Below are 26,306 nucleotides of genomic sequence, written 5' to 3'. Positions count from 1 at the left end.
GGTAAAACTGCTGCCCGGGGCCGACCTGGAACAAAGGCTGTGACCCCCGGAATTTGAATTTAGAAGGAAAGTGGGAAGAGGAAAAGTTAACCTAGCCATGATGTTTACCCTTGGGTGGCTTAGATACCCCTTTTAATGCATTGCCTGCCCGATCCCCTACAGAATGACCTTGAATGAAGCAGCTCTCGCCCGCTGGCTGGAGAAGACGTCAGCACCCCGCGCCCAGCTGCCCTGTAGAGGGGACCGTGTTTGGTCTAAATGAATTGGGCCTGTCTCTTAAAGTGATTTATTCCAGCTGAGGGTGAGATAGGGAAAAGGCATCATTTTTCAACACAGGTTTCTGTGGCGTTGACCTAAAAAGGCCCGAGGGGAGCCTGTGCACCATGTGGCAATGGCAGGCTTGGGCAGAGTCCTCAGTCACATCAGCACGTGCTGCATCACGTGCTGTGATGGCTCCTTGTCACTCAATGAGCCAATGAGCGCCGTCATGATTAGCCATTCACTACCGCGGGCCCGGCAGACGTGCGAAGAATGGAATTCATCTCCCCCTGCCTAGAGAAGCAACTCCAAGTATGCGATTAAAGAGCTTTTCTTTTTCTCTTCTATCACTTCACATTCACTTATTTATTCACTTCCACTGAACTATATCCCCAGCCCTCACAGATATATACATACATACATACATACATACATACATACATACATATATATATATATATATATATATATATATATATATTTTGGTTTTTCGAGGTAGGGTTTCACTCTAGTCCAGGCTGACCTGCAATTCACTACGGAGTCTCAGGGTGGCCTCGAACTCACAGCGATCCTCCTACCTTTGCCTCCCGAGTGCTGGGATTAAAGGCGTGTGCCACCATGCCTGGCCTCACAGATTATTTTTAAAGATTGGCCAGTGGCTAAATATAGCATCACTTTTTTTTTTTTTTTGGTGATGCTAGAGTTCAAAGCCAGGCCTTGTGTATGCTAGGCCAGTGCTATCACCAAGCTATATCTACAGTCCTAATTTGGTCCCAGTTTTAGTATATGTGTTGCCAAAGTGACACTGTTACCACTCATTGCAGTGTAACAGAGCCACACGTGCCTCGTTGTGTCTCTCTCTCTCTTTAGAAGAATGCACAGGCATGCACGTAATTAACTAATGTCAGGTTTCTGAGAGATACACATATGTTCATCCCAATACTGGATGACGTGGGAGGCATGAGAGGAACAAAAGAACTCTTCCCAGTGTCAGAGATAGCACAGTGCATAGCAAGAGATCAGGATAAGTCACCTTCTGTTCGGCCCTCCCTTGCTCCATGGGGAAAAGTGCCCTCCCACTCAGGAGACACGAGGTGGCATCCTAGGCCTCCTTGCTGTCAGTGAGGCTGCGCAGAGGTCAGAAGTTTCAAGTTCAAGAATGGGTGTCAGGGCTGGAGAGATGGCTTAGCGGTTAAGCGCTTGCCTGTGAAGCCTAAGGACCCTGGTTCGAGGCTCGGTTCCCCAGGTCCCACGTTAGCCAGATGCACAAGGGGGCGCACGTGTCTGGAGTTCGTTTGCAGGGGCTGGAAGCCCTGGCGCGCCCATTCTCTCTCTCTCCCTCTATCTGTCTTTCTCTCTGTGTCTGTCGCTCTCAAATAAAAATAAAATTAAAAAAAAAAAGAATGGGTGTCAGAAGCTGTAAGGAAACCTTTTTTATTTTTCGAGGTAGGGTCTCACTCTAGCCCAGGCTGACCTGGAATTCACTGTGGAGTGGCCTCGAACTCACAGCAATCCTCCTACCTCTGCCTCCCGAGTGCTGTGATTAAAGGCGTGCGCCACCATGCCTGGCCCCCCATTTTTTCCTCTCCAAGTCTATTTTAACTTCTCTGCAAAATGAAGAAGAACTTGTCTTCTAAGCATGAGTCTAGATCTTTTGGTGGCGGAAGAATGAACAGTGCTTAGAGATGCGGAGCTTTGGTGGGACAAGGCTTACGGGCTGGGGGCGGGGCGGGGAGGGGATAGAAAAGCTTTGTTCATGGCTGATTAATACTCAGCGGTGGCTCATTTTCATGCAGATCCTTTGCGGCCTCCACGGCTTGGCAGCCTGGCAGGGACCCTTCACCTTTCTTCTAGGTTGAAGCTTCTCCTCTCCGTGAGCACGGCTATCAAAATCGGTCTGTAGCAGGCAGCAGAGCTTGAGGAATTCTTGTCCTTCAGTCCCTGGTCGGTGGTCTCCAGTGACCCCACCTCCAGCACACTTTTCTAACAGTGTCTGGCCGGAGGCACAGGTAGGCAGGCAGGTTCTGCAGTCCGGGTCCAAAAGCAATAGCCTGAGCTCAGAAGCATGAGCGCTGGCAGAGTCTGGGCCCCTGTTGACCTTCAGAACAGCTTTCTTCTGGAAACCAGCTAGAAATGCTCTAGACATAGCATCCCTCCAAAGACTCAGGTCACCATGCCAAATTTGGAGCTTTATAAAGAAAAGGCTTCGTTAGTTCCAAAGCCTTCACAGGTAAACGTGGAGTGACACTGTCCCCTGGTGGTTGTCAGGGACCATGGCACACAGAGCCCAGCACCAGGACATTGATCTCTCAACACCCTGAGCTATTAATAAACAGCCATTAATAGACCGGCCCTTCCCACTGACAGCCCGATTCTTCTTAAAATGGCCTCATAAATGCAAGAAAATTAATCTTGGCATTCACTATGTGACCTGAGTAAAGGTTTCTACCTACTCCATTCTTAGTAACAAGTGTGCTGAAGGATGCGATTCTTAAACAGAAATATTTAAAAAAAGCCCAAAAGAAATGTAATTGTACAAAAACATTACTTTTATTACCATACTTTGCTAAAAAGGGAGAAACATGTTGTGTCACACGTTTGCTTTCACGTGTCAGTTACGAGGTCTTCCTGGCGGGCGCTTGTGTCACAGTGAAGAGATAGGCTTCGTAGATTATGCTTAAGAAGTTGTCGTCATTCTGGAAAATAAAGCCAACAGACAGACACAAGGGACTGTTAAATCTGAGTGGCAAAAGCCAAGGCTTCCTGCCTGTAGCTCAGCTGGTCTACTGGCCTTGGTACTAAGTGGCTCATCCCTGCTGGCTTGTGCTGACAGCTGGCGGGGTGTGCCTGCAAGTGTGGGCATTAAGTGGGCTGGAGGCAAGGCTGGGACGGAGATGGGTTTTCATGGTCAGAATGTGAACAAGCCCACGCTCACGACGCTCAGTGTAAGCGGGAAGCCAAGCCACAGGACATCACGGCTCACACATAAATAAACTGGCTCAGCTACAAGAAGGATGAGTTGGGAAAAAAAATGATACAGGTCATGCCACCTCAGTACTGGTTTAGGAGGTGTGTGTGTGTTGTATGTATGCACGTGTATGTGTACATATGCACAGCCCACGAACATGTGTGGAGGCCAGAGGAAAACAGTCAGCTGTTCTCTGGCCTCTGCTTCTATAGAACTGGGTTACAGACATGTGAGGGGGCCACGCCGTCTGTTTCCATGGGTGATGAAGATTTAAACCCTGGCCCTCTCAGACCCCCATGCGTGTGCGACAAGTGCTTTTACCCACCAAGCCACCTCCCCAGCTCTGGAGTTTAATAGTAGCTCTGAAAGGTCCCATAGTGTTTGTGCATTATCGTTGGCTTTAATCAGGATTTTACCTACAGCATGCTCCACTGGCACCTTATCAAAGCCGTCATGATTCTTCCCATAAACAGCAGGTTTTTCACCTTGGTGAATGGGCAGCTGAGAGATCAGTAGTCCTGAGCTCTGCCTGGCTAAATGCTGGGAGAGAACCCCAGGTCTAGTCAGTGGCTTTCTTGGGTCTTAATGCTGGAGGCTTTCCCTTCCTCTCAGATCCTGCAAAGGCTCAGTGGCCCTCACACATTCCACATGCCCCATTAGCCCTTCTCTTTTACCACAGGTCATCCCTGTTCTTCCTACAAGTAGGAAACCGCCGGGTGTGTGAGACCATGTCTGAACAAAGAAGACTTCACGCGAGTGGTCAGAGTGACTTCCAACAGGCAGGAGGAAGAGCCAGGTCCAGACCACGCAGAGAGGTGAAATGTCCACAGAGAAGAGGAGGAAGAGGGGCGCAGGGTCTAAGCCACAACATACAGTCTTAGGCCCGTGCTAGCTGAAAGGAATGAGCCAGGAAAAGTAAGGGTCTTTAAAATCCAAACTAAATAGTTTCTTTCCCCCCACTGTTTATGGTAAAGAAGTTTGCAGATGCTTACTCTAAATTCTTTTGAATTTACCATGAGTAGTTTTCAAAGGTGAATTATTTTATCCTAATACTTATTTGTGAATTCGTGATTTATAACTTAGGAAGGCTCAATCACCTGCCCATCTTATTTACACCAGAGTGCCATTATGCTTCTAAAGTAAGGTGCTGGCTTCCAGCCCCATTTTTTTTTTTTTTCATTTGCTCTAAAATATGCCATCTTAACCGTTTTCACTAATAGAGATCCATGGCCAACGTAGGAGGAGACAATATGTTCTCCAGCAGCCATTTGATGCTTAAGCAAAGTATTGCGAGCACTTTCTTCAAAGACTGCTTACGACTAGATTCCTAAACACATTAGCTGAGGCATTTGCATCGATGAGGCTTAAAGCCTACCATCACGCTGTGGTGTGCTCTGCCGCATGCAAGCCAGGCCCAGAACATTCTGTGGTCTCCTCTGCAGGCAGTGCAGGGGCCAGGGGTACTCTGAAGCCCAGCGTGACCCCGGCTCTGCTTGCTTGCTGGCTGTGTGATATTAGGTCTGCCACAGCTTTAGTTTCCTTATCTGTAGAATCAGATCGATATCTTGTATAAGGACTGAAGGAGTTAGTACATGTGAGGAGCTTAAAGTCGTACAAGACACAAAGCTCTAAGTGTCAGCTTAGACTACTTTGTTTCAGAGACAGGTCAGGCGAAACGGCACCGACAAGAAGTCCTCTTATCCTGCCCTGTCCTAATTAATTGGCAGGCTTCAAACCATCTGTAAGCTGTACCAGCAGCAGTCACGGCTGGGTACTTGCTTCCCTGTCTCCTACTTTTATTATTATTTTTTTGTTTATTTTTATTTATTTGAAAGCGACAGACAGAGAGAGAGAAAGAGGCAGATAAAGAGAGAGACAGAATGGGCACGCCAGGGCCTCTGGCCACTGCAAATTAACTCCAGACGCATGCGCCCCCTTGTGCATCTGGCTAACGTGGGTCCTAGAGAATCGAGCCTTGAACCGGGATGCTTAGGCTTCACAGGCAAGCGCTTAACTGCTAAGCCATCTCTCCAGCCCTCTCCTACTTTCTTGTTCCAGCTGCTCGTGGGCGCTTATGACTACAGCGTGCCCAAGATGGCCCTCTGACCCTTTCCAACACCGAGGTCCCAGCATACCCTGGGTGACTGCTTAACTCCTCAATGCATGCTGCTTTCTTTTCTGACAGGTGGCAGCTTGGAGGCCCCAAATTACGAATTCCTTGAAGGGTTGAGACGCCAGAGGCCACACTTAAGTGTTCTAAGTATTGTCTGGTTCACCCGAGCTCAGAACCACGGGGGCTGTTAAGCTGACGAGTGCGAAGCCGGCACAGCTAACAGTCTGTCATGGTGGCCATATCCTGACAGGAGACTTCAGGCCAGAGGTCTTGGCCTGAGTGACTACTATCGGTGCATTAGGAAGACAAAATCCAGACTACGGGGAGAAGCGAAAGGTCCACAGAATGGAAGGGACAGAAGTGCAATGTCCAAGTCAACGTACAGAGTCCTGGGACAGTGTGATCTGAGTGGAATGGGCTAGGAGTCGGCAAGTCTCACCTGGACAAGGTTCAGCAGGGCCTCCTGGAGCTGCATCCTGGAGAGGGGCTTGCCAGTCGCGGCGGAGGGCTCCCAGCTCTGCAGAGGCAGGAGGGGGTTGGGGGAGGCAGCAGGCGGTCCCTGGCCTCCCAGGGTCATGAGTCTGCTATCAGGGTCCCTCAGCAGAGCACAGGTGGGCTGTGTGAAGACCATGGGGGGCACGAGAAGAGAAGGAGCCACTGGAGGAGGGATGCACTTTGGTGAGTCAACCTGCTCACGGCAAAGACATGCAGAGAAGGGAGGGTTAGGGGCACCCCACAAAATGCAAGGAAATCAAGAGGCCCTGCTCGCAATCATGGTATGGGGTGTTCAGTGGAAACTGTTTCCTGGGTGGGCGAAGCTGACAGGTAACTAGCCCCTGCTTGCTCTGGGCATCGTCCTTAGCAATCCCTAAGCTGGAACGGTGTGCTGAGTCTGTGCCTGTTTTACAAGAAGCCTGGCTTCAGAGGGAGATGCTTTTCCGGCTTATCTTCATTATTTGGCAGCACACATTTAAGACTGCTGGCCTCAGCAAGCGCTAGCTGCTCACTACGCCGTCTCCCACCACTCACAGGAGTGCCTGCACGTGCTTGTCAGGGGCAAACGTGACCCCGGGACCTGCCTCTCCAAGGACAGGGGCCCTCTGCCTTCCTTTCGGTCACTAGGAGGAACTGTGATTTGTGAATCTGGCCCTTCTGGTCCTTCCCCGAAGGACCTGCCTGCCTGCAGAGAGCAAGATTTTACAGGCCGGGGTGGGGGTGGATGGGCCATGGGACAGGGGACATGGGTTATATGGAACTTGGCGCACTGTGACCAGTTTGGTGAACCTATCTAAGTCAGTTGGCTGGCAGGCCTAAAAACAAGTTTTCCAATGGCTTTTCCAGTTATGCAAGTGACATAGCTTAGGTTTGACTGACTCCTACGGCTACCATGTGTTGAAAACTTAGGTAAGAAAAAGGAGTTTTTCTCTGTCTCCAAGAGTCCCAACACTCACAAGATGGGCAGCAGAGAAGCAGCGGTTTTGAAGTAGCAAGAGTTTTAGCATCGCTGCCTTGTAGTCTTGGGACAGACAGAAAATGGCCTAGAGGTAGGTGGGCTGTTGTTTCTTTTAGCTTTCCATGTTTGCTATCCGAGAGGTGCTAAGAGCTGACGCTCCCCGGAGGAGGAGTCCCAGCATTAGGAAGAGCACAGTGTGGGCTGACAGAATGTACCCTTTCCTTATTTGGCTCTTGACATTTGTGAGAACTGAAAAGAAAAAAAAAAAAAAAAAAGATTTGTGTACGCAGACATTTAAGTCAGACTATTAACCCTGATTTTCTGATTTTAGATTACCAAAAAGAAACCCCAATGCAGATATTATAAAAAGGAGGGCCAGTGTGGCATTGCAGTGGAGGTGAGGATGAGATATCAGTCATTTGTTTGGTAGAAGGACTGCATTTGACTAGGGCTCACATATCTAAAACTAGGGCATGATCCTGGCTTTTACTCTACAAAAGCGAACAATTTCTGAGGAGCTGTGACGAGCTATGTCACAAAACATGTCAAAAAGACCCATGGGGGCTGCGGAGATGGTTTGGGAGTTGAGATGCTTGCCTACGAAGTCTATGGGCTGGAGTTCAATTCTCCAGGACCCACGTAAGCCAGATGCAGAAAGTGGCGCGTGCGCCTGGAGTTTGTTTGCAGTGGCTGGAGGCCCTATATGCCTATTCTTTCTATCTACTTCTTCCTCTCCCTCTCAAATAAATAAATAATAATATATTTTGAAAAAAGACCCATGGAAACATGTATATAATAAGTAGAGAGAACTTCTGGCCTTTCTTTTGTTTCTTTGCATGTGTATATGTGTGTGTGTGTGTGTGTGTGTGTGTGTGTGTGTGTGTGTGGTGTGCTGCAAATTTGTATGTTCGCGTGTGTGTGTGAAAGTGGAGACTAGCAGACAACCTCGGGCATTACTTTCAGGGACACTGGCCACTTCTTTTTGAGACAGTGTCTATCAGTGGCTTGGAGCTCACCAGTTAAGCTAGATTGGTTAGCCAGCAAGCTCCAGGGATTCTCCTGTCTCTGCCTCCCCAGCAAGGAGATTATAGGTGCACGCCTGGCATTTCTGCATGGGTATTTGAGATTAAGCTCAAGTCCTTATGCTTGGAAGGCAAGCACTTTTCCTACTAAGCTGTCTTCCCTGCCCTCCTACCATGACGTGATCTTTAAACCCAGTGCATTTTCAGTGAATCTGGGCCAATTCAAAAGGAAACAAATTTGGTCAGACCTCCAGATGTCACCACAGGCAGGTGACTTTCTCATGGCCTCAGGTACTGAGAACCATCTTCCCAGAAGCATGAACTATTTCTAGAGGTGACACTATGCTCCACTCTCTGGTAGCTTGTGCCTGCAAAGTGGAGGTGAGAAGTACACGTAGGTGTCTAGTCCTCTGTCTTCTGCTTGTTTCCCGAGACAGAACCACTGAACCCAGCACTGACCAGTGAGCCCCAGTGATACTCTGCTCTTGGCACCCTGGGGAACTGGGCTCACGGGCATGCGTGGCCACACTCAGAGGTTTACAGGGAAGCTGGGGAATTGACTCCAGGCAAACGAGGTGCCCCCTGGTCCTCATGCATATGCAGCCAGTGCTCTTACCCACAGAGCCATTCCCTAGCCCCCAGCTCTAGCTTGAATATGTTTTTTTCTGTTTACTTCGAGAATCTAGAGGAGGAATGGAGAGATGGCTCAGTGGTTAAAGGAATTACTTGCAAAGCCAGCTGAGCCAGGTTCACCCCAGTATTCAATAAAGCCAGAAGCACAAAGTGGTGCATGCATCTGGAGTTCATTTGTAGTGGCAGGAGGCCCTGGTGCACCCATTCTCATTCTTTCTCTCCTTGCCAATAAATTAAAAAAATATATATTTTAAAGATGTTATTTGGTTTTTCAAGGTAGGGTGTTGCTCTAGCCCAGGCTGATTACAATTCACTGTGTAGTCTCAGGGTGGCCTTGAACTCATGGTGATCCTCCTACCTCTGCCTCCCCAGTGCTAGGATTAAAGGCGTGTGCCATCACACCCACCAAATAAAAAATAATTTAAGGCTGGGGAGATGGCTTTAGTGGCTAAGGCACTTGCCTGCAAAGCCAAAGGACCCAGATTCGATTCCCCAGGACCCACGTAAGCCAGAGGCTCAAGGTGGTGCATGTGTCTGGAGTTCGTTTGCAATGGCTGGAGGCTCTAGCATGTCCATTCTCTCTCTCTGACTCTTCCTCTCTCTCCAATAAATAAATACAAATAAAATATTTTTTAAAAAATAGGGCTGGAGAGATGGCTTAGAGGTTAAGAGATTTGCTTGCAAAGCCAAAGGCCCTCAGTTTGATTCCCCAGGACCCACGCGGGCCAGACGTGCCATGCGCAAGGTGATGCATGTGTCTGGAGTTTGTTTACAGTGGCTGGAGGCCATGGCATGCCCATTCTCTCTCTGCCTTTCTTTCTCGCTCTCTCAAGTAAACAAATAAAATAAAAATAATAAAAAATAATTTTAAAAAGGCCTGGTGTCATGGTGCATGGAGGCTGAGGTAAGAGGATTGTTGTGAGGCCAGCCTGGGCTAGAGTGAGACCCTACCTCAAAAAAAAAAAAGAAAGAAAAAAAAAAGCCTACAGCGTTGCAGGCTGGAGAGAAAAGAGTTTGCTTTCTCCACTCCTGCGCACCACGGTGCCTGCCTAGCATGTAGGAAGTGCTCAAAACAGTCACTAGCACCAAGGCAAGCAGTAACAGACCAGGCAAAGAACACCAGGAGGCAGATAGCTGTTTGCCATCCACGACATTGGCGCAGACTGCCATAGACCACCATGGGCACAGAGTAGAGGGTTTTTCCATGTCTCTGGTGGTACAAAACTAACTACAAGGGAAGGGAGCGCCAGGCTGCTAAGCCAGGCGAAGTGGCTCTTTGCAGAGTGACGGGCGAGGAGGTGCACAGAGGGGCTTGGGGGGGCCTGTCCTAAGCAGAAGCGGGTGCGTGGGGCGCTCCTGGAGAAGTGTCTCCCCAGTAGACCCTAGTAGGTCTTTACCTGCTGCAGGGGGTTCTCGGTGCCAGCTGCTCGGCCCACCCAGGCCTCCGAGGGCTTCCCGCTCCTTGAGTCCTGTGCCGCCACGGGAAACCTGGCCGCCAAGGCCGGCCGAGGACCTGCCTGCAGCTGCTGCTCCTGCTGCACGGCCTGCAGCTTCCTGAGCAGCTCTTGAGGGTGGACGACCCTGGGGCTGCTCTCCTGGCTGCCAGAGAGGGCCAGAGCCGGCCCTGGCGGCGCGCCCTGCTCCTTCTCCGCGGCCCGGGGTCCCTCGCCCCGCGCAAGGCCACCGCTGGGGCTCTGGAGCTGGGCTAGCAGGTGCCGGCTCCCGCAGGGGCTGCGCGGGCCGGGCGACGTCCCGGCGCTCCAGGCTCCTGGGTGCACGGGTCCCGGAGGAAGACCCTGCGCAGCCCTGGGCCTGCCACCCTCTTCTGGCGGGGGCTGCTCGGGGTTCCTGACTATGAGTTTCCGAATGGCTGGGCAGAGCTGCTTCTCGGCGGGGGGAGAGAGCCTGCTGGCTTCCTCGCAGGGTAGGGAGCACGAGAGCCCGTGCTGAACCAGAAGCTTCTCTCGCTGCTGCTGCTGCTGCTGGTGATGGTGATGGTAGTGGTGGTGGTGGTGGTAGAAGGTCCGTGGGGGGCCCACAGCTTCCTGACAGGGAGCTCTGTCGTGCTTCCCAAACAGGGCTTTTAAGGATAGGTGTTTGGGCTCAGGGTCTAAGGCCTAGAAGAAAAAAAAGCATGTCTGAAAAAGGGTGCACATAAAATTTTGATATGAGGGGGGGGGACATATCTTACTTGATGGTTATTTACTTATTTAGAAAGGATCAATTACAAAAGATGAAAAAATATGAACTTGGAAAACTTAAAGACTTTTACAGTTGTACAGTATTCTCCCCTCATAGGCCCAAGATTATTGTAGCATCTGGTCAGATGATAAAATGGGATGTGATTTTGAGGGGCCTGTGGCTCACAGATTGGGGTACAAAATTATATGAACTGCAAAGTACCCATCCCTATAGCAAGGGTCCACCTAGGGTTGCTGAATGCAGTGGTACTGAAAATACACAGGACACCAGGATTTGTGGGTTCCTTGTAGCTTTTCACTGAATTATAGAAGCCTAGGCCTGGAAGGAAAGAAGTCATTTAATTTAACTTGATATTTTCATCTGTGTACCAGTGGCTTTTAAACTACCGTCATTCTGTGTCAGCCTTACCTCTTGAGGCTGCTCCCCTTTTGTGTGAGAACATACACTGCATCTGAAAGTCAATGTAGTCTGGTTCCTCTATTAAAACTGAACATAAAATTCTCATGGAAAGCAATTTTAAAAGAGCTAAGAGAAATTAGAAAAGTTCCTTTTTTTTGCAAAATTCAGTAGAAGACTTTTATTTTACATCTTTTGGCTCATGTTCAATTTCAGGACTGATCTAAACTAATTCTTTGGAAAAAAAATTTTTAGAAATAACCATGATAAAACGACAGAGCTACATTACATTTACAATTACTAATGCGCTCTGCAAATTAGCAAGATTTATCACTGCTGTACTGTTCTGATTAACACATTCTACACACAGCGCTACACAAGCTTCTTTAATATTTATATTTCTATTGCAAACGTGCCAACAAGCCCAGGCTGTGGGGGTTACTACTCCCTGGCTCCGAGACTGTTCTGAACAGGTACCCCATGCCATACACTGGCACTGTGGCCGGTACAGAGAGGTGCTCGGAAATGTTACGTTCTATTATGCGTCCACGGTCTTAGGAGCAGCCGACTCCAGAGGAATGGGCATCTAGTATGTAATGTGTCTGTCTCGGACGATGTCAGCAGCATCTGTTGTTTTTAAAAGACATGATCTTCAGCGTTCCAGTCCACGGGCTATGGGCATGGCATGTGGTAATAGAAGCTCTTCTTCTAGGAAGAGCGAGGTAGCAGTAATATAGTACTCGGCAGCAGGAAACCTCTCTTTCTTGGACGGACCCTGAGCCTCCTTCCTCAGCGCCAAACCCTCCCCCTGCTGCTCTTGGGTAAAGCTCGTTGAGGACTCTAGAGATGCCGTGGGTGAAAAGCAGAGGACTCATACCTGGCCAGGCAGAGGGATTCGCTGCTGCCGGTTGTCACTAGGTTTCATGGGGATTGGTTTGATGAGATTAGGGTTGTCATAAATGGCAGAACTGGTTATCTGTTTTGGCTCAGAACAGGTTTTACACTGAAATGGAAACAATTTAAAGATTATCTTTCCATTTTCAAAACTTTCATGCATGTATATATTTTTTATTACTGATGTAAACATGCTTTTTAAAGAATGCCCACTTTTAGCTTCTTGTTTCTCATCATTTTATGGATTTCATGCAAAAAGGATGGCCCCTTTCCCTGTGTGCTGGCTTGAGTCGATGTCCCCCATAAACTCCTATGTTACGAATGCATGGCCCTTGGGTGGGGGCAATTGGGGAGGTGGGGTCTCGCTTGGAGGGGGGTTGTGGTTCTACAGAACCAGAATGGTAAGGTTGGGTTCTCTAGTAGGCTTGGTGTTATCTGGGGCTGGCACTCCAAGTTTAGAGCTACTAAAAGCTTTACTGCTAAAAAGCAGAGTGCTTAATCCACGGTGTGAACTTTTTTTTTTCTTTCGGTTTTCCCAGGTAGGATTTTGCTCTGGCCTGGGCTGACCTGGAATTCACTATGTAGTCTCAGAATGGCCTCGAACTCACAGTGATCCTCCTACCTCTGCCTCCCAAGTGCTGGGACTAAAGGTGTGTGCCACCATGCCTGACTGAACTATTTAAAGAACTGTGAGACAGATTTGATAATCCTGAGTCATTTTTTTTTGTAAAGAGTAAGTGATTTAGTGACTCTGTATCTAAAATTTTTGAATATTTATGGGAAAGTAAGACAAATGATGCTGGTTGGTTGCTTCTAACATCTCTGGATAAACTATTAAGGGAAAAGCGGAAGCTCAGAAAGAAAAATTCCCAACTCAAGACTGACATACATGATCTGAAGGTTTCTGGCGTGCATCTTGGAGAGATACTCTACTCTCTAGGCACCACAGGGCTCAAGTTACAGAAAATGGAACCCTAGCCCTCACTGTATGATTGGCTGACTTGCAATGCTACTTCAAGTCTCAGCCTCAAGGTATTGCACCAGAGTTTGTATTTTGGAAACAGCCATTGGATAATATGAGGCAGTTGAAGCCCATGCATGGAGGCTGATGGAGCCAGGAGGATTAGCTGGGCGTTGAAGTGGAGACCTCAGAACTTTTGGAACTGGACTACAGAACAGTTATCAAGAACAGCTGCTGGCTCGGGGTGGAGTTCTCCCCAGGCTGCGAGCAGCCCAGCTAAAGGGGTGGAACTGGAGCCCCATAAACTTCATCGCTGGGTACAGATATCAGGATTGGGAGATACAGAATTTGATGTTCACTGTTTGTTTCACACTTGCATTGGTTCAGTCTTTCCTTACGATGCCATCTTCTGCAGTGTGAATGCTTACTCTGTGCCAGTATGTGTTTTTGGCTTTAGGAGACCTTGGACTATGGGGTTGTTCGAACAGTGTTGGGACTGATAAAGACTTGGGGACTTTTAAAGATGGACTAAATGCATTGCATTTTACATCATGGATGGTCATCAGTTTATGGGGACCAAGGGCAGGGCAGAATTTAGCTGTCTGAATCAGATGTCTCTCATGAACTCATGCATTTTGAGTGCTTGGTCCACAGGTAGAGGCCATGTGGGAGGTGGAGCCTTGCTGGAGGAGGTGTGTTGCCGAGGGCCAGGCTCAGAGATGTTGTAGCCAGCTCCCCTTTGCCAGAGTTTGGCTTACTCTCTTACTGCTGTTTCCCCCTGACGCTGCGGAAGAGATGTCCAGCCTCTGCTCATGCCATGTTTCCCCTGCCATTAGTAAGATCTTGAGACTGTAAGCCGAAATAAAAAACTTCCCTGCCATCACCTGCTTTTGGTCAAGTGCTTTATTTCAGCCACAGGAAGGTAACTGCAACATCTTATGTGCTGGTTTGATTCAGGTGTTCCCCATAAACTCAGGTGTTCTGAATGCTAGGTTCCCAGCTGATGGAGATTTGGGAATTAACGCCTCCTGGAGGCAGCGTACTGTTTCCTCTCGCCAGTGTTTGGCACACTCTACTGTTGCTATTGTCCACCTGATGTTGGCCAGGGGGCAATATCCAGCTTCTGCTCGTGCCATTGCTTTCCCTGCCATCATGGAGCTTCCCCTTGAGCCTGTAAGCCAAAATCAACCCTTTCCTCCTATCAGCTGCTCCTGACTGTGTGCTTTGTGCCAGCGACAAGAAACTAGCTGCAACATTAACATTTTTGGTCAGGTGCTTTATTCCACCAACAAGAAGGTAATTACAACACTTGGGTAGAAGTCAATTACAAATTTAAGTTTTCTTGCTTCATTCAGTCCCATACAGTATTACCACCAACATCAACCCAGAGGACCCATAAACTCTTAGATCACTGATTACTTAAAATTACTTAACATGGATTAAAATAGATTACTTAAAGTGGAAGAGTTTAAAAATGAACAATCTAATAAGCTTTACTGATAAATAATCATAGAAATAACACATCTGGACTAGAGTAGGGAGAGTTTTTAAAATACTTCCAAAAAGGTAAAGTTGATGCAAATCACTAATTTAAAAATTACTAACATCATCTTAATTAGATGACTTCTTGCATAAACAGAATAATTTAAATGAAGTATTCCAAACCACTCACTATAAATTACATTTTCATAAAGAGACAAGCCTCATCATTTCAAATACTGATTCACTATATTACCCGTTAATCTGGCCAACTAGGTAGTTGCTAACATGGGATGATTCATGAAGCCCTCCCACTGCCTCTGACACGGCCTGAGTGACAGGCGCCAGATTGTGCATCCAGAGCCCACAGTTTCCAAGGTGTTTTCCAGCTCAGCTGCTGAATTAGAACTCAAGGATACAGGCCTGGGCTCAGATAACTGTGTACACATGAAAAAAATTTCTTTCTCAATTGTTATGTTGCTTTTTTTTTTTTTTGTCAGGAATGGTGGTGCACACATTTAATCCCTGCACTTGGGAAGTAGAGGCAGGAGGATTGCTGTGAGATTGAGGTCAGCCTGGGACTACAGAGTTCCAGGTCAGCTAGAGCTAGAGTGAGACCTGGCCTCAAAACAACAACAACAACAAAATCACTTTTTTATAGTTGAAATTAATTGGTTTGAGGTATTAAGATACAGTCAGGAAGACTTCCCTTTTCTTAGATTGCAAACAAATCCAAATAAGTTTTCTACTGGAACTAGAGTTTCTATTTCCTTTGGTATTTATCCTGGTATGTGGTTTGAGGTACAGTTTCAATTTTGTACATTTCTAAATAAGCCCTAGTTGCTTTAGCACTATTTATTTAAAAATCTATTCTTTTTTTAAACTTTATTTTTATTTATTTACTTACTTGAGAGAGAGAGACAGACACAGAGAGACAGAGAGATAGAATGGGGGCGCCAGGGCCTCCAGCTACTACAAACAAACTCCAGACACATGCGCCTCCTTGTGCATCTGGCTTACGTGGGTCCTGGGGAATCAAACTGAGGTCCTTTGGCTTGGCAGACAAATGCCTTAACTACTAAGCCACCTCTCCAGCCCTAAAAAATATCTATCCTTAATAACTGATTTAAAATAGTTACCTTTATCACATCCTAAATTTCGTATATAATTGGATCTAATTCTGGCCTTCCACCTCTCCCATTGGCCTATCAGTGTGTGGTGAATACCAGCAATCCACGCTCTCTTAAGTGTTTGTGACCCATGTTTACCATCAGTAGAACGTGACTGAGCCTTCCACCTCTGCGCCATCCAGCTCCCACCTCACCTCCTGCCACCACTGCTGCTTTCTGCAGGGATCTAGTTTTTTCCCTTCTTGTATATCTCTCCACATGAACCTGATAAACATCTTGTCTGCTCAGGAAAAGAAGAAAAGAAACCAGTGGTATTTGTTTCGGGATGACCCCAAATGTATAGAGAGAAGTGAGACCTTTATGTTCAGTCTTCTCATTTTTCAAAAAAATTTATTTCTATTTATTTACTTATTAGAGACAGAGAGAAGAGGGGAGGGGGAGAGAGAATGGGCACGTCAGGGCCTCCAGCCACCGCAAACAAACTCCAGACGCAGGTACCACCATGTGCATCTGGCTTACGTGGGACCTGGAGAATCGAACCTGGATCCTTAAGCTTCATAGGCATGTGCCTTAATTGCTAAGCCATTTCTCCAGTCCCAGGCTTCTCATTTCTTAAACAAGAATGGGACATATATTGTAAGTATTCAAGACTACTTTTACACTGTTTTTTTTTTGTTTGTTTGTTTGTGTGTTGTTCTGGTTTTTTTTTAAATTTTTTTTGTTCATTTTTTATTTATTTATTTGAGAGCGACAGACATAGAGAGAAAGACAGATAGAGGGAGAGAGAGAGAATGGGTGCGCCAGGGCTTCCAGCCTCTGCAAACGAACTCCAGACGCGTTCGCCCCCTTGTGCATCTGGCTAACGTGGGACCTGGGGAACTGAGCCTCGAACCGGGGTCCTTAGGCTTCACAGGCAAGCGCTTAACCGCTAAGCCATCTCTCCAGCCCTCTGTTTTGTTTTTGAGACAGGGACTCTATACAGCTCAGGCTGATCTGGAACATGAGCTTGGCTTGAGCTTCAAAAGCTGGGATTCCAGGCATATACCACCACCAAGACTGACTTGAGAATTTTACGTGAAGGGATTTCATGTAATTAGTCACTACTGTAAATGCAGTCAGCTCTTCTAGCACATCTTCTAATGGATACTGTGTATGAAAGCTATTGATATTTTGGGCTAACTTTTATTATATTTAAAAAAAGGAACCATCTAATGAACCCACTAAAAGCAAATATATTTTGTTTTGATTAACTTGTCTTTGGACAAGCCCAGAGTCCTTCTCAATGGTGACTTTCTCACTGCGGTCAAAGAAGAGCAAGGGCTTACCTTTGTGTACTCATCTTTGGCCTTGGTGAGCATCTGCAGGATGTCTACTTCTCGGCCCTCTCCTGAGCTGAAGGTCATGGGGGAGACTTCCGATCGAGCTCCCTGACAGGCTTTTAACTGCTCGTACTGAGTTAGGCTGGGGAAAACAGGGAAAGACGCACATCAGAAAAACTAAGTCCATGTCAATGGTTTCTAAAACTATCTGAGATCTCACCTGTTTTTATTCTACTGTAACCAACTTAGAAAAAAAAGATTGGTTAGGTACTTAAAGCAGAAAAACGAGAGCTGTGGTCTTGAGTGGAGTCCACTGGCCATACACACGAGTCAAGAGTACGGGTTGGCAGGCTGTGACCTGTAGACCCAATCCCATCCCACTTGTTTTCTGTCCAAAGTTACTGACACAGTCCTACTTGTTGGGGGAGGTGTTACCCAGCGCTGCTGTGAGTGTGCAGGGCGGAACCTGCTTTACTATGGCCGAGTCGTTGACTGATTGTGGAGGAAGCCCTGTTTAGAATGCTCAAGCTCAAGCGGACAGGAACGGCCTTGCCGAGGGCCCTTCCTCCTGAGCACTGAATGCCTTGAGGTCAAGCAAGGTTGAACGTCACCCCAAACCCTGCTGTTTTCTGGCAGTTCAGGGACACGGAAGTCTTAACTTTGGCCATACTGCCTGACGCGCTCCAAGGAGACATCAAGAAATATACCTTTTTCCCTGTTCTTTGAATTTCACCTCAAAATCTTTGATTAATGCCATGGAGTTTATGCTAAATAAGAAGCAAGAATTTACCGAGAGGTTTACTTCGAACTGGGGAAAAGATATGAATCCACACAAATCAGCAATCAATTTCCTGCCTGAGCTGTCAGGCTATTACTGCAGAGTGCTGACGGTCTACCAAGGCCTCTTGGCTGAACTACAGGGTGTATTTTTTTAAATCTATATGAAATCCTGCTATTATTATCCACTGCACAATTTACAATGACATGAATATTCTGGGAACTAGTTGTTATGTTGGTAAACACCAGCTTGAACACATTTAATCACCACCTGCAACTTGAGCTAGCTGCTTAAAATTGGCTTACACAGTAAGATTTTCAGGAGTCAATTTTACTTATTAAAAACCAAAAGCACCTCCCAGTTTTCATTTCTTTGGGGGTCGCTTTTTCACTTCACTGCCCTGGATTTAGAGCTGGGCCAGCTCTGGGTCGGCATTGTGCGCACAGGGCGGGCATGCAGCATGAGTGGGAAATGGCCTGGATTTTGGGGCTCTTGCCCATTCCACGGACAGCACATTCAGTGACTGGTTCACAGTGAGCAGCGAGGCCCTGAACTGGTCAGAGTCCACCAATCTGACCTGTATCTCCCTCCAGTGCAAACCTAGAAGCCAGGAGTGGAAAAGTCAGATGGCAGTGAAGTTTCCAGAACCAGAGCATAGGTGCTTTCTACCATGAGACTAAATGAAAGAGACTAATGAGGAGAGGAGGGAGAGAGGGAATGAGACTCAGAGCACACCGATAACTAAACTAACATGAACTCAGACGTTTCCGGAGATGAGAGCTAAAGACTGTCCTAGGTACTCCATGTCGGAGGCATGGGGGAATTCCCACCTCCTTAAACATTCACTCGTAGTTGAAAGGAAAGTGTTTAGGGCAGGAAGGAAGTGTGTGTGTGGGGGGGTGGACGGTCTTGGAAGATCTGAAGCAGGCTTTCTGGATGGTTCTACATGTTAAGAAATACCAAGTCAAAGTGGCTCACACCTTTCATTCCAGTACTCAGGAGTTTGAGGCCAGCATGGGCTACACAGTTGAGTTCTAGGTCAATCTGGGATAGAGCGAGATGCTACCTGAGAACAGCGAAAAGTAAATGGCAAGGACAACTGTCATCCATTTCACATGGACAGAAAAGTGAGCTGGATCACTGCGGAAGGCAGACCTAGGGAAAGAACAGCAAGCCCGTTCTCAGCTTTCTTTCCATTTATTAAGTAGTGCCAGGTGTTCGTTGAGCATGGTGGAGATGACACCATGGTACGCTTCCTGTGAAGATTACGGAGTCGCTGCACACACTTTAAAATACAGACAAAAGCACCCGGTCCTGAAAAACATTTAGCCTCTTGGGCACTTACTTTTTCATAAGTTCTGCAATTCTTTGGCATTCTTCCTTATCATAAAACCAAATTCCATATATGGACACTGTAAAAAACACACCAAGTTAGGAGCATCTGTAAAGCCACACAATACACAGAATCTCAGTGGATAAAATACATAATAATTTCTGTATTGAATCCATTCATTAAAAATTATTATTATTATTATTATTATTATTGTTACTGGGGTTTTTCAAAGTAGAGTTTTACTCTAGTCCAGTCTGACCTGAAATGCACTATGTAGTCTCAGGGTGGCCTCGAACTCACGGTGATCCTCCTACCTCTGCCTCCTGAGTGCTGGGATTAAAGGCGTACACCATTGTGCCCAGCTCATTTAAAATTATTAGATAAATGAAACCAGTCATTAGAGTTAAAACTTAAAAATATGACATTGGAAATCTTGGTGGTTTTGTATACGCACACACAAGTTAGAGAGAGAGAGAGAGAGAGAGAGAGAGAGAGGGAGAGAGAGGGAGAGAGAGAGAGAATGAAGTCTGTTTTCCTTAAAAATATAGCAGCATAATTGAACAGGCATTTGTTAAATGCTCCTTCAACAAGTGAATACAGATTGAAAATGAAATCAGTATTTCTAAACTTCTCGGCTATGAGACACTATTGTTTCTCTATGCCATTTGCACATTTCACAAACATTTCATTTTTATTTTGAACTATTCAGAAACCTGATGCTAAAATTATGTCTAGAAACCTTAAACCCTCTCTTTCTGTCAGAAATATGTTAACTGAAACATTGTCTTTATGAGCTGTTAGAATAGGGAACTGGGAAACACATTTTAATAATAAATCTCACTTAAAAATATCTATGCAGAAAATGTACAAATGTTAAAAGATTTAATCATTTAGTAACAAAAAGACATGTGGTATAATATAGCTCTAATTAATTCATTTAATGATTATTTTTCCCCAATCAGTTGCACACTAAATTTAGTATGTGGGCCAGAGAGATGTCTCAGTGGTTAAAGTTGCTTGCTTGTAAAGTCTGCCAGTCCCAGTTCAATACCTCAGTATCCATGTAAAGCCAGCTGTACAAAGTGGCACATGCATCTGGAGTTCTTTTACAGTAGCAAGAGGCTCTGGCATGCCCATATTCTCTCTCTCTCTCTCTTCTCTTTCTCCCCCCCTCCTCAAATAAATAAAATATTTTTAAAAAAGCAGAAGACCACCAAACATGGTGGTACATGCCTTTAATCCCAGCTCTCGGGAGGCAGAGGTAAGAGGATCGCTGTGAGTTCGAGGCCACTCTGAGACTACATAGTGAATTCCAGGTCAGCCTGGGCTAGAGCGAGACCCTACCTCAGGGGAAAAAAAGAAAGAAAGGAAGAAAAAAAGAAAAAAAAAAGCTGAAGACCTTTAAAAAGATAAAGAAATTTAGTATGTGCCTAGCTCTATCACTTTTGTACTGGGCTGAATGAAATAGTTGCAGAACCCATTTTTGAATATCTAGTTGATGATCTCGTTGCGTGTAAATAACACATGTACTACATGTGCATCTTTACAATCTTCATTGAAAATATCAGCAATATTATGAGAGAGCAATGAAAACCAACAAAAATACTGTAAAAGGATAACATTTACAAAATGTAAACTTTCCAAACATTTAATTGTACATTTTTGTCACGAAGACAGCTTTGATTTTCTAACTATTCTTTTCCCCCACTTGCCTCATCAACACCCAAAGACGTATGATAGTAATGATCTGAACATTGAAAGATAACAGGAACTGTCCTTTCAATGGCATATGAGACAAATATCTTAGAACAGGCACCTTATGAATTACTAACTTGTCAAGAGTGCTCAGAGTTAAACTTGTCTTTGCAATAATTGAGTGCTTGTGGGATCCTCACATGAGAAGGGGAAAGTGGGAGAAAAGCCCCAGTTTTATCTGCCCTGAGGCACCCTCTCCAGGAGAAATACTCCTCCTCAGCGCATCGAAGAGAGTGAGGACATCAGTGTTCCGAAGGCACTGCTCTTTTATGAGCACTTTCCTCTTTTTTTTTAAAAAAAAAATTTATTTATTTATTTGAGAGAGAGGGAGAGAGAGAGAGGGAGAGGGAGAGGGAGAGGGAGAGAGTCAGAGAGAATGGGCACTCTAGGGCCTCTGGCCACTGCAAAAGAACTCCAGGTGCATGCGCCATCTTGTGCATCTGGCTTATGTGGGTCTTGAGGAATCAAACCTAGGTCCTCTGGCTTTGCAGGAGATCACCTTAACTGCTAAGCCATCTCTCCAGCCCTTTTCTTCCTTTTTAAAAGATTTTATTTATTTGAGAGATAGGGAGAGAGAATGGGTATGCCAGAGCCTTCAGCTGCTGCAAAGAACTCCAGAATCATGTGGCACCTTGTACCTCTGGCTTATGTGGATCCTGGGGAACCAAACCTGAGTCCTTTGGCTTTGCAGGCAAGTGCCTTAACCGCCAAGCCATCCCTCCAGCCCTATTGAGCACTTTTCTATCAAAACAAGATTCTTTCATCTCAAGGTTACTAAATGTGTTCCTGGAACTTCAAATTCAGGGCCATATCCCATCGACCGGGAGTCATTCGGCCGGGACTCCCTAGACTTGCCACACCACGTCTTCCACCCGCCTGTTCTTGTACCAAGATCAGACTGGCACACTTCTTGTACCAAGATCAGACTGGCACACTGGTGCTCCGCCACTTGATAAATGTGTGTTCTGGGTGCTCGGGGCTCGGCTTTGGGTGGCAATCCCAGGAGCTTGTCACAGTGAAGACTTTCCTTCCTCGGACACCCAGTGTTCCAAAATGATCAAAGGAGAAAGGTGGCAGAGAAAGAAGAAGACACAATGTCACCAAGAAACTCAAGGTCCCATGGCTGAGCAAGGTGCTACAGGGGGACTGCTAGAAGGCCGTAGTGACAAACGGTTTGGGTGTCATGCTTCTCTTCATGAGTGACATGTGACATAAGAAACTAGATTTTCACAAGGGCAGGATGCCAAGGAAACATGTTGCTCCAAATACAAAAGCAGCCTGACATCATGATTACCATGACGTGGCTCCCACACAGGTTTGTTTGGGGGACGGCGAGTAGACGAAAGACCTTAAAATGTCAAAGCAGAAAGGGAAAAACCGGTTTGTCATTGTCATCGAGAACATGAAATTTTCTTTTAGACCCAACCATTTATCCATAAAGCAATATAGCTTAAAAACGAAAATGGGGGCTGGAGAGATGGCGTAGTGGTTAAGCGCTTGCCTGTGAAGCCTAAGGACCCCGGTTCGAGGCTCGGTTCCCCAGGTCCCACGTTAGCCAGATGCACAAGGGGGCGCACGCGTCTGGAGTTCGTTTGCAGAGGCTGGAAGCCCTGGCGCGCCCATTCTCTCTCTCTCCCTCTACCTGTCTTTCTCTCTGTGTCTGTCGCTCTCAAATAAAAAAAAAATTAAAAAAAAATGTTAAAAAAAAAACGAAAATGGTATCATTCTGAACTAACTCTTCAGTTATTATTTAGTTGGAATGTGAGGTTTAAGTAGCTAGGGGAGGGAAGACACAACACAGGGCTGACAGCATTCTCGGCTACTAAAAGGTGGCCCTAAGATAGAACGGAGGGCCAAACCTAACTTTTTTTTTTTCTCCCTAAAATAGTTTTGCACCTTGAGCTGCACATTCCAGCTGAAATTCTCTGCACCAGGGGCCCTGGTTCTCCCACCCCCAGCCACGCCTATCACTCGTCCATACAAGAGGCTGTGCCAGAGCAACTTGTGGTGATATATAAAGACCAGAGCCCGTCATGCCTCTGGGAGGTGATGAGCTGACGGGCTGACAGAAGCCACTGGCTTCACATTTCCATCCAGGGGCTCTGCGGGGCCACTCGGGGAGGGCCTGACCCCGCACGCTGAGCGGAGCAGCAGAGACGGAGGTGCAGCACAGAAGAGCCAGGCAGGGAGGTGTGCTTTCAGAACTCTCACGCCGCAAGGACCCGAATTCGAAGCCGAGTGAACAGAGCCGAGAAGACCTCTGTTGCCCTCAAATGTGGCTACAGAAATCGTTTCCGAGTTTTAAAAAAGTACAAGGAGAAGCGATCACAAAAGGAGTGTTTGTGTAGTTGTGAAGTCAAGGTATTCATACACAACTGAGACTCCCAATGATCCGAGCCTTCGTCCAGCCCTCCACGCCCCCGTACCAGCCACTTTCCAGCCGCCTGTCTGCAGAAACAGAAGGGAAGTTCAAGGGCACAGTGGGACATGAAGTTCAGCTCGACTCTTTCTACTTGTCTCCCGGAGGTAAGAAACCCCAAAATGGATAGCGACTAGGACAAGCATACGGTGGTGGTGGTGGTGGTGGGGTTACTCCAGAGAGTAAGGCGTCTAGAAGGCGCTCTCTTCCATCTCGCTCTAAGCAATCCTCTTTGTGTAATCGGGACTTTCAATAGCACAGTTGTGAAGTTCTGCCTAACACTGCGCTGTCCTGGACGCCATTCTTGGAAGATGTCCCCTGAAGAAGGGGTTTGAGGTAACAGTGATGCATATAGTCTTGACATGGTAAAAGATCTCACTCCTCCTTTCCTTTTAATTCTGTACGATCCAGGAGAGCAAAATTTCATGTCTGAACTTTGCAAGGGTATACAGAGCATAGAGTGAACAAGTGAACTGTACTCAACAATGGCATTTTCTTCAGTGGAAAAACTGAAAGACAATCCAGTTTTAATAGGTCAATTAAGGGGTCATTAAAGCCATTATAACTGTCACTTAAACACACATTTTCACTTGGAACCCTCTAACTCTTTTCAGCACAGCATGGTGGTTCATTTTGGAGAAAAGCTTTGAGGACATGCCCATCCTGCTTATGAGCCTGTAAAAGTTTCTATTCAGCATACCTATTGCCTTTTGAGACATTTGTCATTTGGTTCTATATTTTACTCCAAATACTAATTCTAATACGATTCCAAATCATTTCATAAGGATTTAAGTAGTAGCTGCATAAAATTTATGAAGAAGGCATACACCCGTGCAGCTGGTCCGTGGGATGTAAGCGGCAAACTTGAAACAAGCAGACCGGGCTGACTTTGCCTGCTTGGGCCCCGCAGGCAGCCCGCACTCTCTCCCTTCCCTGAATCCTGTCAAAGGATATGGAAATGTGTTTGTCTTGGAAACCTGTCAGCTCTCTCTCTCTCTCTTTTGTTTAACTAGGAAATATGGGGAAAACATGACAGTAATAAGTTACACAAATCTCTTATGAGCATTTGAGGGTAAACCAATATTTAGAAAATTCCTTCAAACTCCATTCACTTCATGGTCTTTCTTGAGTAAGTATAATATCCTCTAATGACATAACTGGAGTAAACAGTATTTCTAATCCATTATCCCACTTACCCAGTTCAAGTTGTTGTACAGCTGACCACACTAAGGATGACAATTTAGCAGCTGGTGGCCCGTGCATACGTGGCACCCACCTTTCTCAGAGACCACAGGATACTTTAGAAAAGGAAGGAAGTCTGCAGCTCCGAGACCCATGTCAAAACCGGGACTGTGGTCTCACAATGTCACTGTCCAGGATTCAATCTGTTTTCTTGAAAACATGTTCCTCTGCCACCCTTAAATGCATAAAGTCTTTTCTAGGCTTGATTATGAAAGACTGGAATTAGTTTTGTTTTGTTTTAAGACAAGGTCTTGCTGTGTAGCCCAGGCTGGCCTAGTAATCACCAGGAAGCCTGGGCAATCCTCACTTCTGCCTCTCGTGCATGTACTGGGATTACATGAAATTAGTCTTTTCTTTTTTTTTTTTTGAGGTAGGATCTCACTGTAGCTCAAGCTGAGCTGGAATTCACTATGTAGTGTGTGGCCTCAAACTCATACCTCTGCCTCCCAAGTGCTGGGATTAAAGGCATGCACCACCATGCCCAGCTTTCTTTCTCTCTCTCTCTCTCTCTCTCTTTTTTTTTTTTTTTTTTTTGGTGTTTTGAGGTCGAGTCTTGCTGAAGTCTGGGTTGACCTAGAATTCACTATGTAGTCTCAGGCTGGCCTTGAACTCAGGGTGATCCTCCCCCCTCTGCCTCCTAAATGCTGGGATTAAAGGTGTGCGCCGCTACGTCTGGCGAATTAGTCTTTTTTACTCTAGGGCTTTTATAGACTCTCAGAGGAAGAAAGCAAGAAGGAAAGAAAATGAGCATGTGGGGAAGGGAGGGAGGCGAAGGGAGGAGAGAGACAGAGAGGCTCGCAGCGCCGGCGGGGCTTGGGGCAGCGCGCTGGAGAGCAGCACTGGCGGCTGGCCTGCCCGCTCGGCCTCCTTAGATGGGAAGCGAGGCCGGGCCTGGCTGGCTCTGTGCTGACTATACTTCTACCCCGCTGGAATGTGGGCGCCAAACCCCCGTCCCTTCGGCATGTTCTTTAGTGCCTTTCAAGCGATGTCTGTTCATTCGCCTTCCACGCCGCTTTACTGACCAAACACGGACACATCTGGTGAAACAAAATCTTCACTGGCCGCAGAGTGGCCACATAGCACTGTTATCTTTGGCCGCCGGTCTGGTTCTTTTCAGATGACATCGCTTTACTGCACCTCACAAATCAGCAGTCTCCATCCCATGATCTCAGGATACTGGAAGGCTCGCAGTTGCTACTTAGTGGGCAACTAACGTTCATGAGCATTTGGGAGCAAACAGTAAAAAACCTGGCCAGTAAAAGCAGTCTCCCCTTTCCAAATAAATTAGCTTTATTAGAAAGTTAGTGCCACTAAAGACAAATAAAAATTTGGTAACGAAAGCATCATATTAATTTGGGTTAAATTAATATATATTTTCCAACTATCAAAGAGAATTTAGTACCTTCAAAGTAAAAGATGAGTTTATCTTTTAGAAAGTTTTTACGAACACAACATGTGCCATTAGACCTTCCTAAGCTTGTCACTTCCCAACTGGAGACCTTAAAGTCTGCTATTAACCCCTAATCTTCATTATATACTAACTCCCTCATTTTATTTGTCTTGGTGGAAAGTTCCTTTAAGAAACTAAGCAGACTAAAGAAACTTCTAAAAAATATGGGAAGCAGGAAATCCACGGTTAATAACACTAAAATAGAAACAACTTATTCTTATTTGTTATTTAGTGACCAACTTATTTGTTGGTCACTAAAGTAGGTCTCCATTTTGTTCATAATCGTGCTGATAAATTTCCCAATCTCTCAGGACACAGCCATCAATCAGGGCTTCCTTGAAACATGCCCTGTCTCTGAGCTCCTATTCATCGAAGACCTAGACTTCCTCTCACACTTCTAGGGATAGACTTCCAACACTTTCTCTGTGCATACGGTCTTTTTATATACTCTTGTTTACGCGTCTGTTTCCTACATTAGCTTATAAGCTTCTGGAAGGGAGG

At 46.3% G+C, this 26,306-nt stretch overlaps 1 protein-coding gene across 3 annotated transcripts in view; it reads right to left on the bottom strand.

Annotated features, from left to right (window-relative positions):
* Nucleotides 1–2,819: 2,819 nt before the first annotated feature.
* Nucleotides 2,820–26,306, bottom strand: part of Dcp1b (decapping mRNA 1B) — a 58,619-nt gene continuing 35,132 nt past the window's right edge. For 2 of the 3 annotated variants that reach the window (XM_045137302.1, XM_045137304.1), the window contains 6 exons: nucleotides 18,952–19,018; nucleotides 16,835–16,970; nucleotides 11,923–12,048; nucleotides 9,845–10,564; nucleotides 5,779–6,027; nucleotides 2,820–2,954 (listed from right to left, as the gene is read on the bottom strand). In XM_045137302.1, the coding sequence (XP_044993237.1) occupies nucleotides 2,874–2,954; nucleotides 5,779–6,027; nucleotides 9,845–10,564; nucleotides 11,923–12,048; nucleotides 16,835–16,970; nucleotides 18,952–19,018 (1,379 nt within the window). In that variant the 3' untranslated portion in view covers nucleotides 2,820–2,873. The remainder of the gene's footprint in view (nucleotides 2,955–5,778; nucleotides 6,028–9,844; nucleotides 10,565–11,922; nucleotides 12,049–16,834; nucleotides 16,971–18,951; nucleotides 19,019–26,306) is intronic. The other variant, XM_045137303.1, reaches the window with a different exon arrangement.

The sequence above is a fragment of the Jaculus jaculus genome, chromosome 18 (assembly GCF_020740685.1).
Source record: "Jaculus jaculus isolate mJacJac1 chromosome 18, mJacJac1.mat.Y.cur, whole genome shotgun sequence".
NCBI classification, from domain to species: domain Eukaryota; kingdom Metazoa; phylum Chordata; class Mammalia; order Rodentia; family Dipodidae; genus Jaculus; species Jaculus jaculus.
The sequence above is the reverse complement of the archived record's forward strand: the minus strand, read 5'-3'. Positions and strand labels throughout refer to the sequence as shown.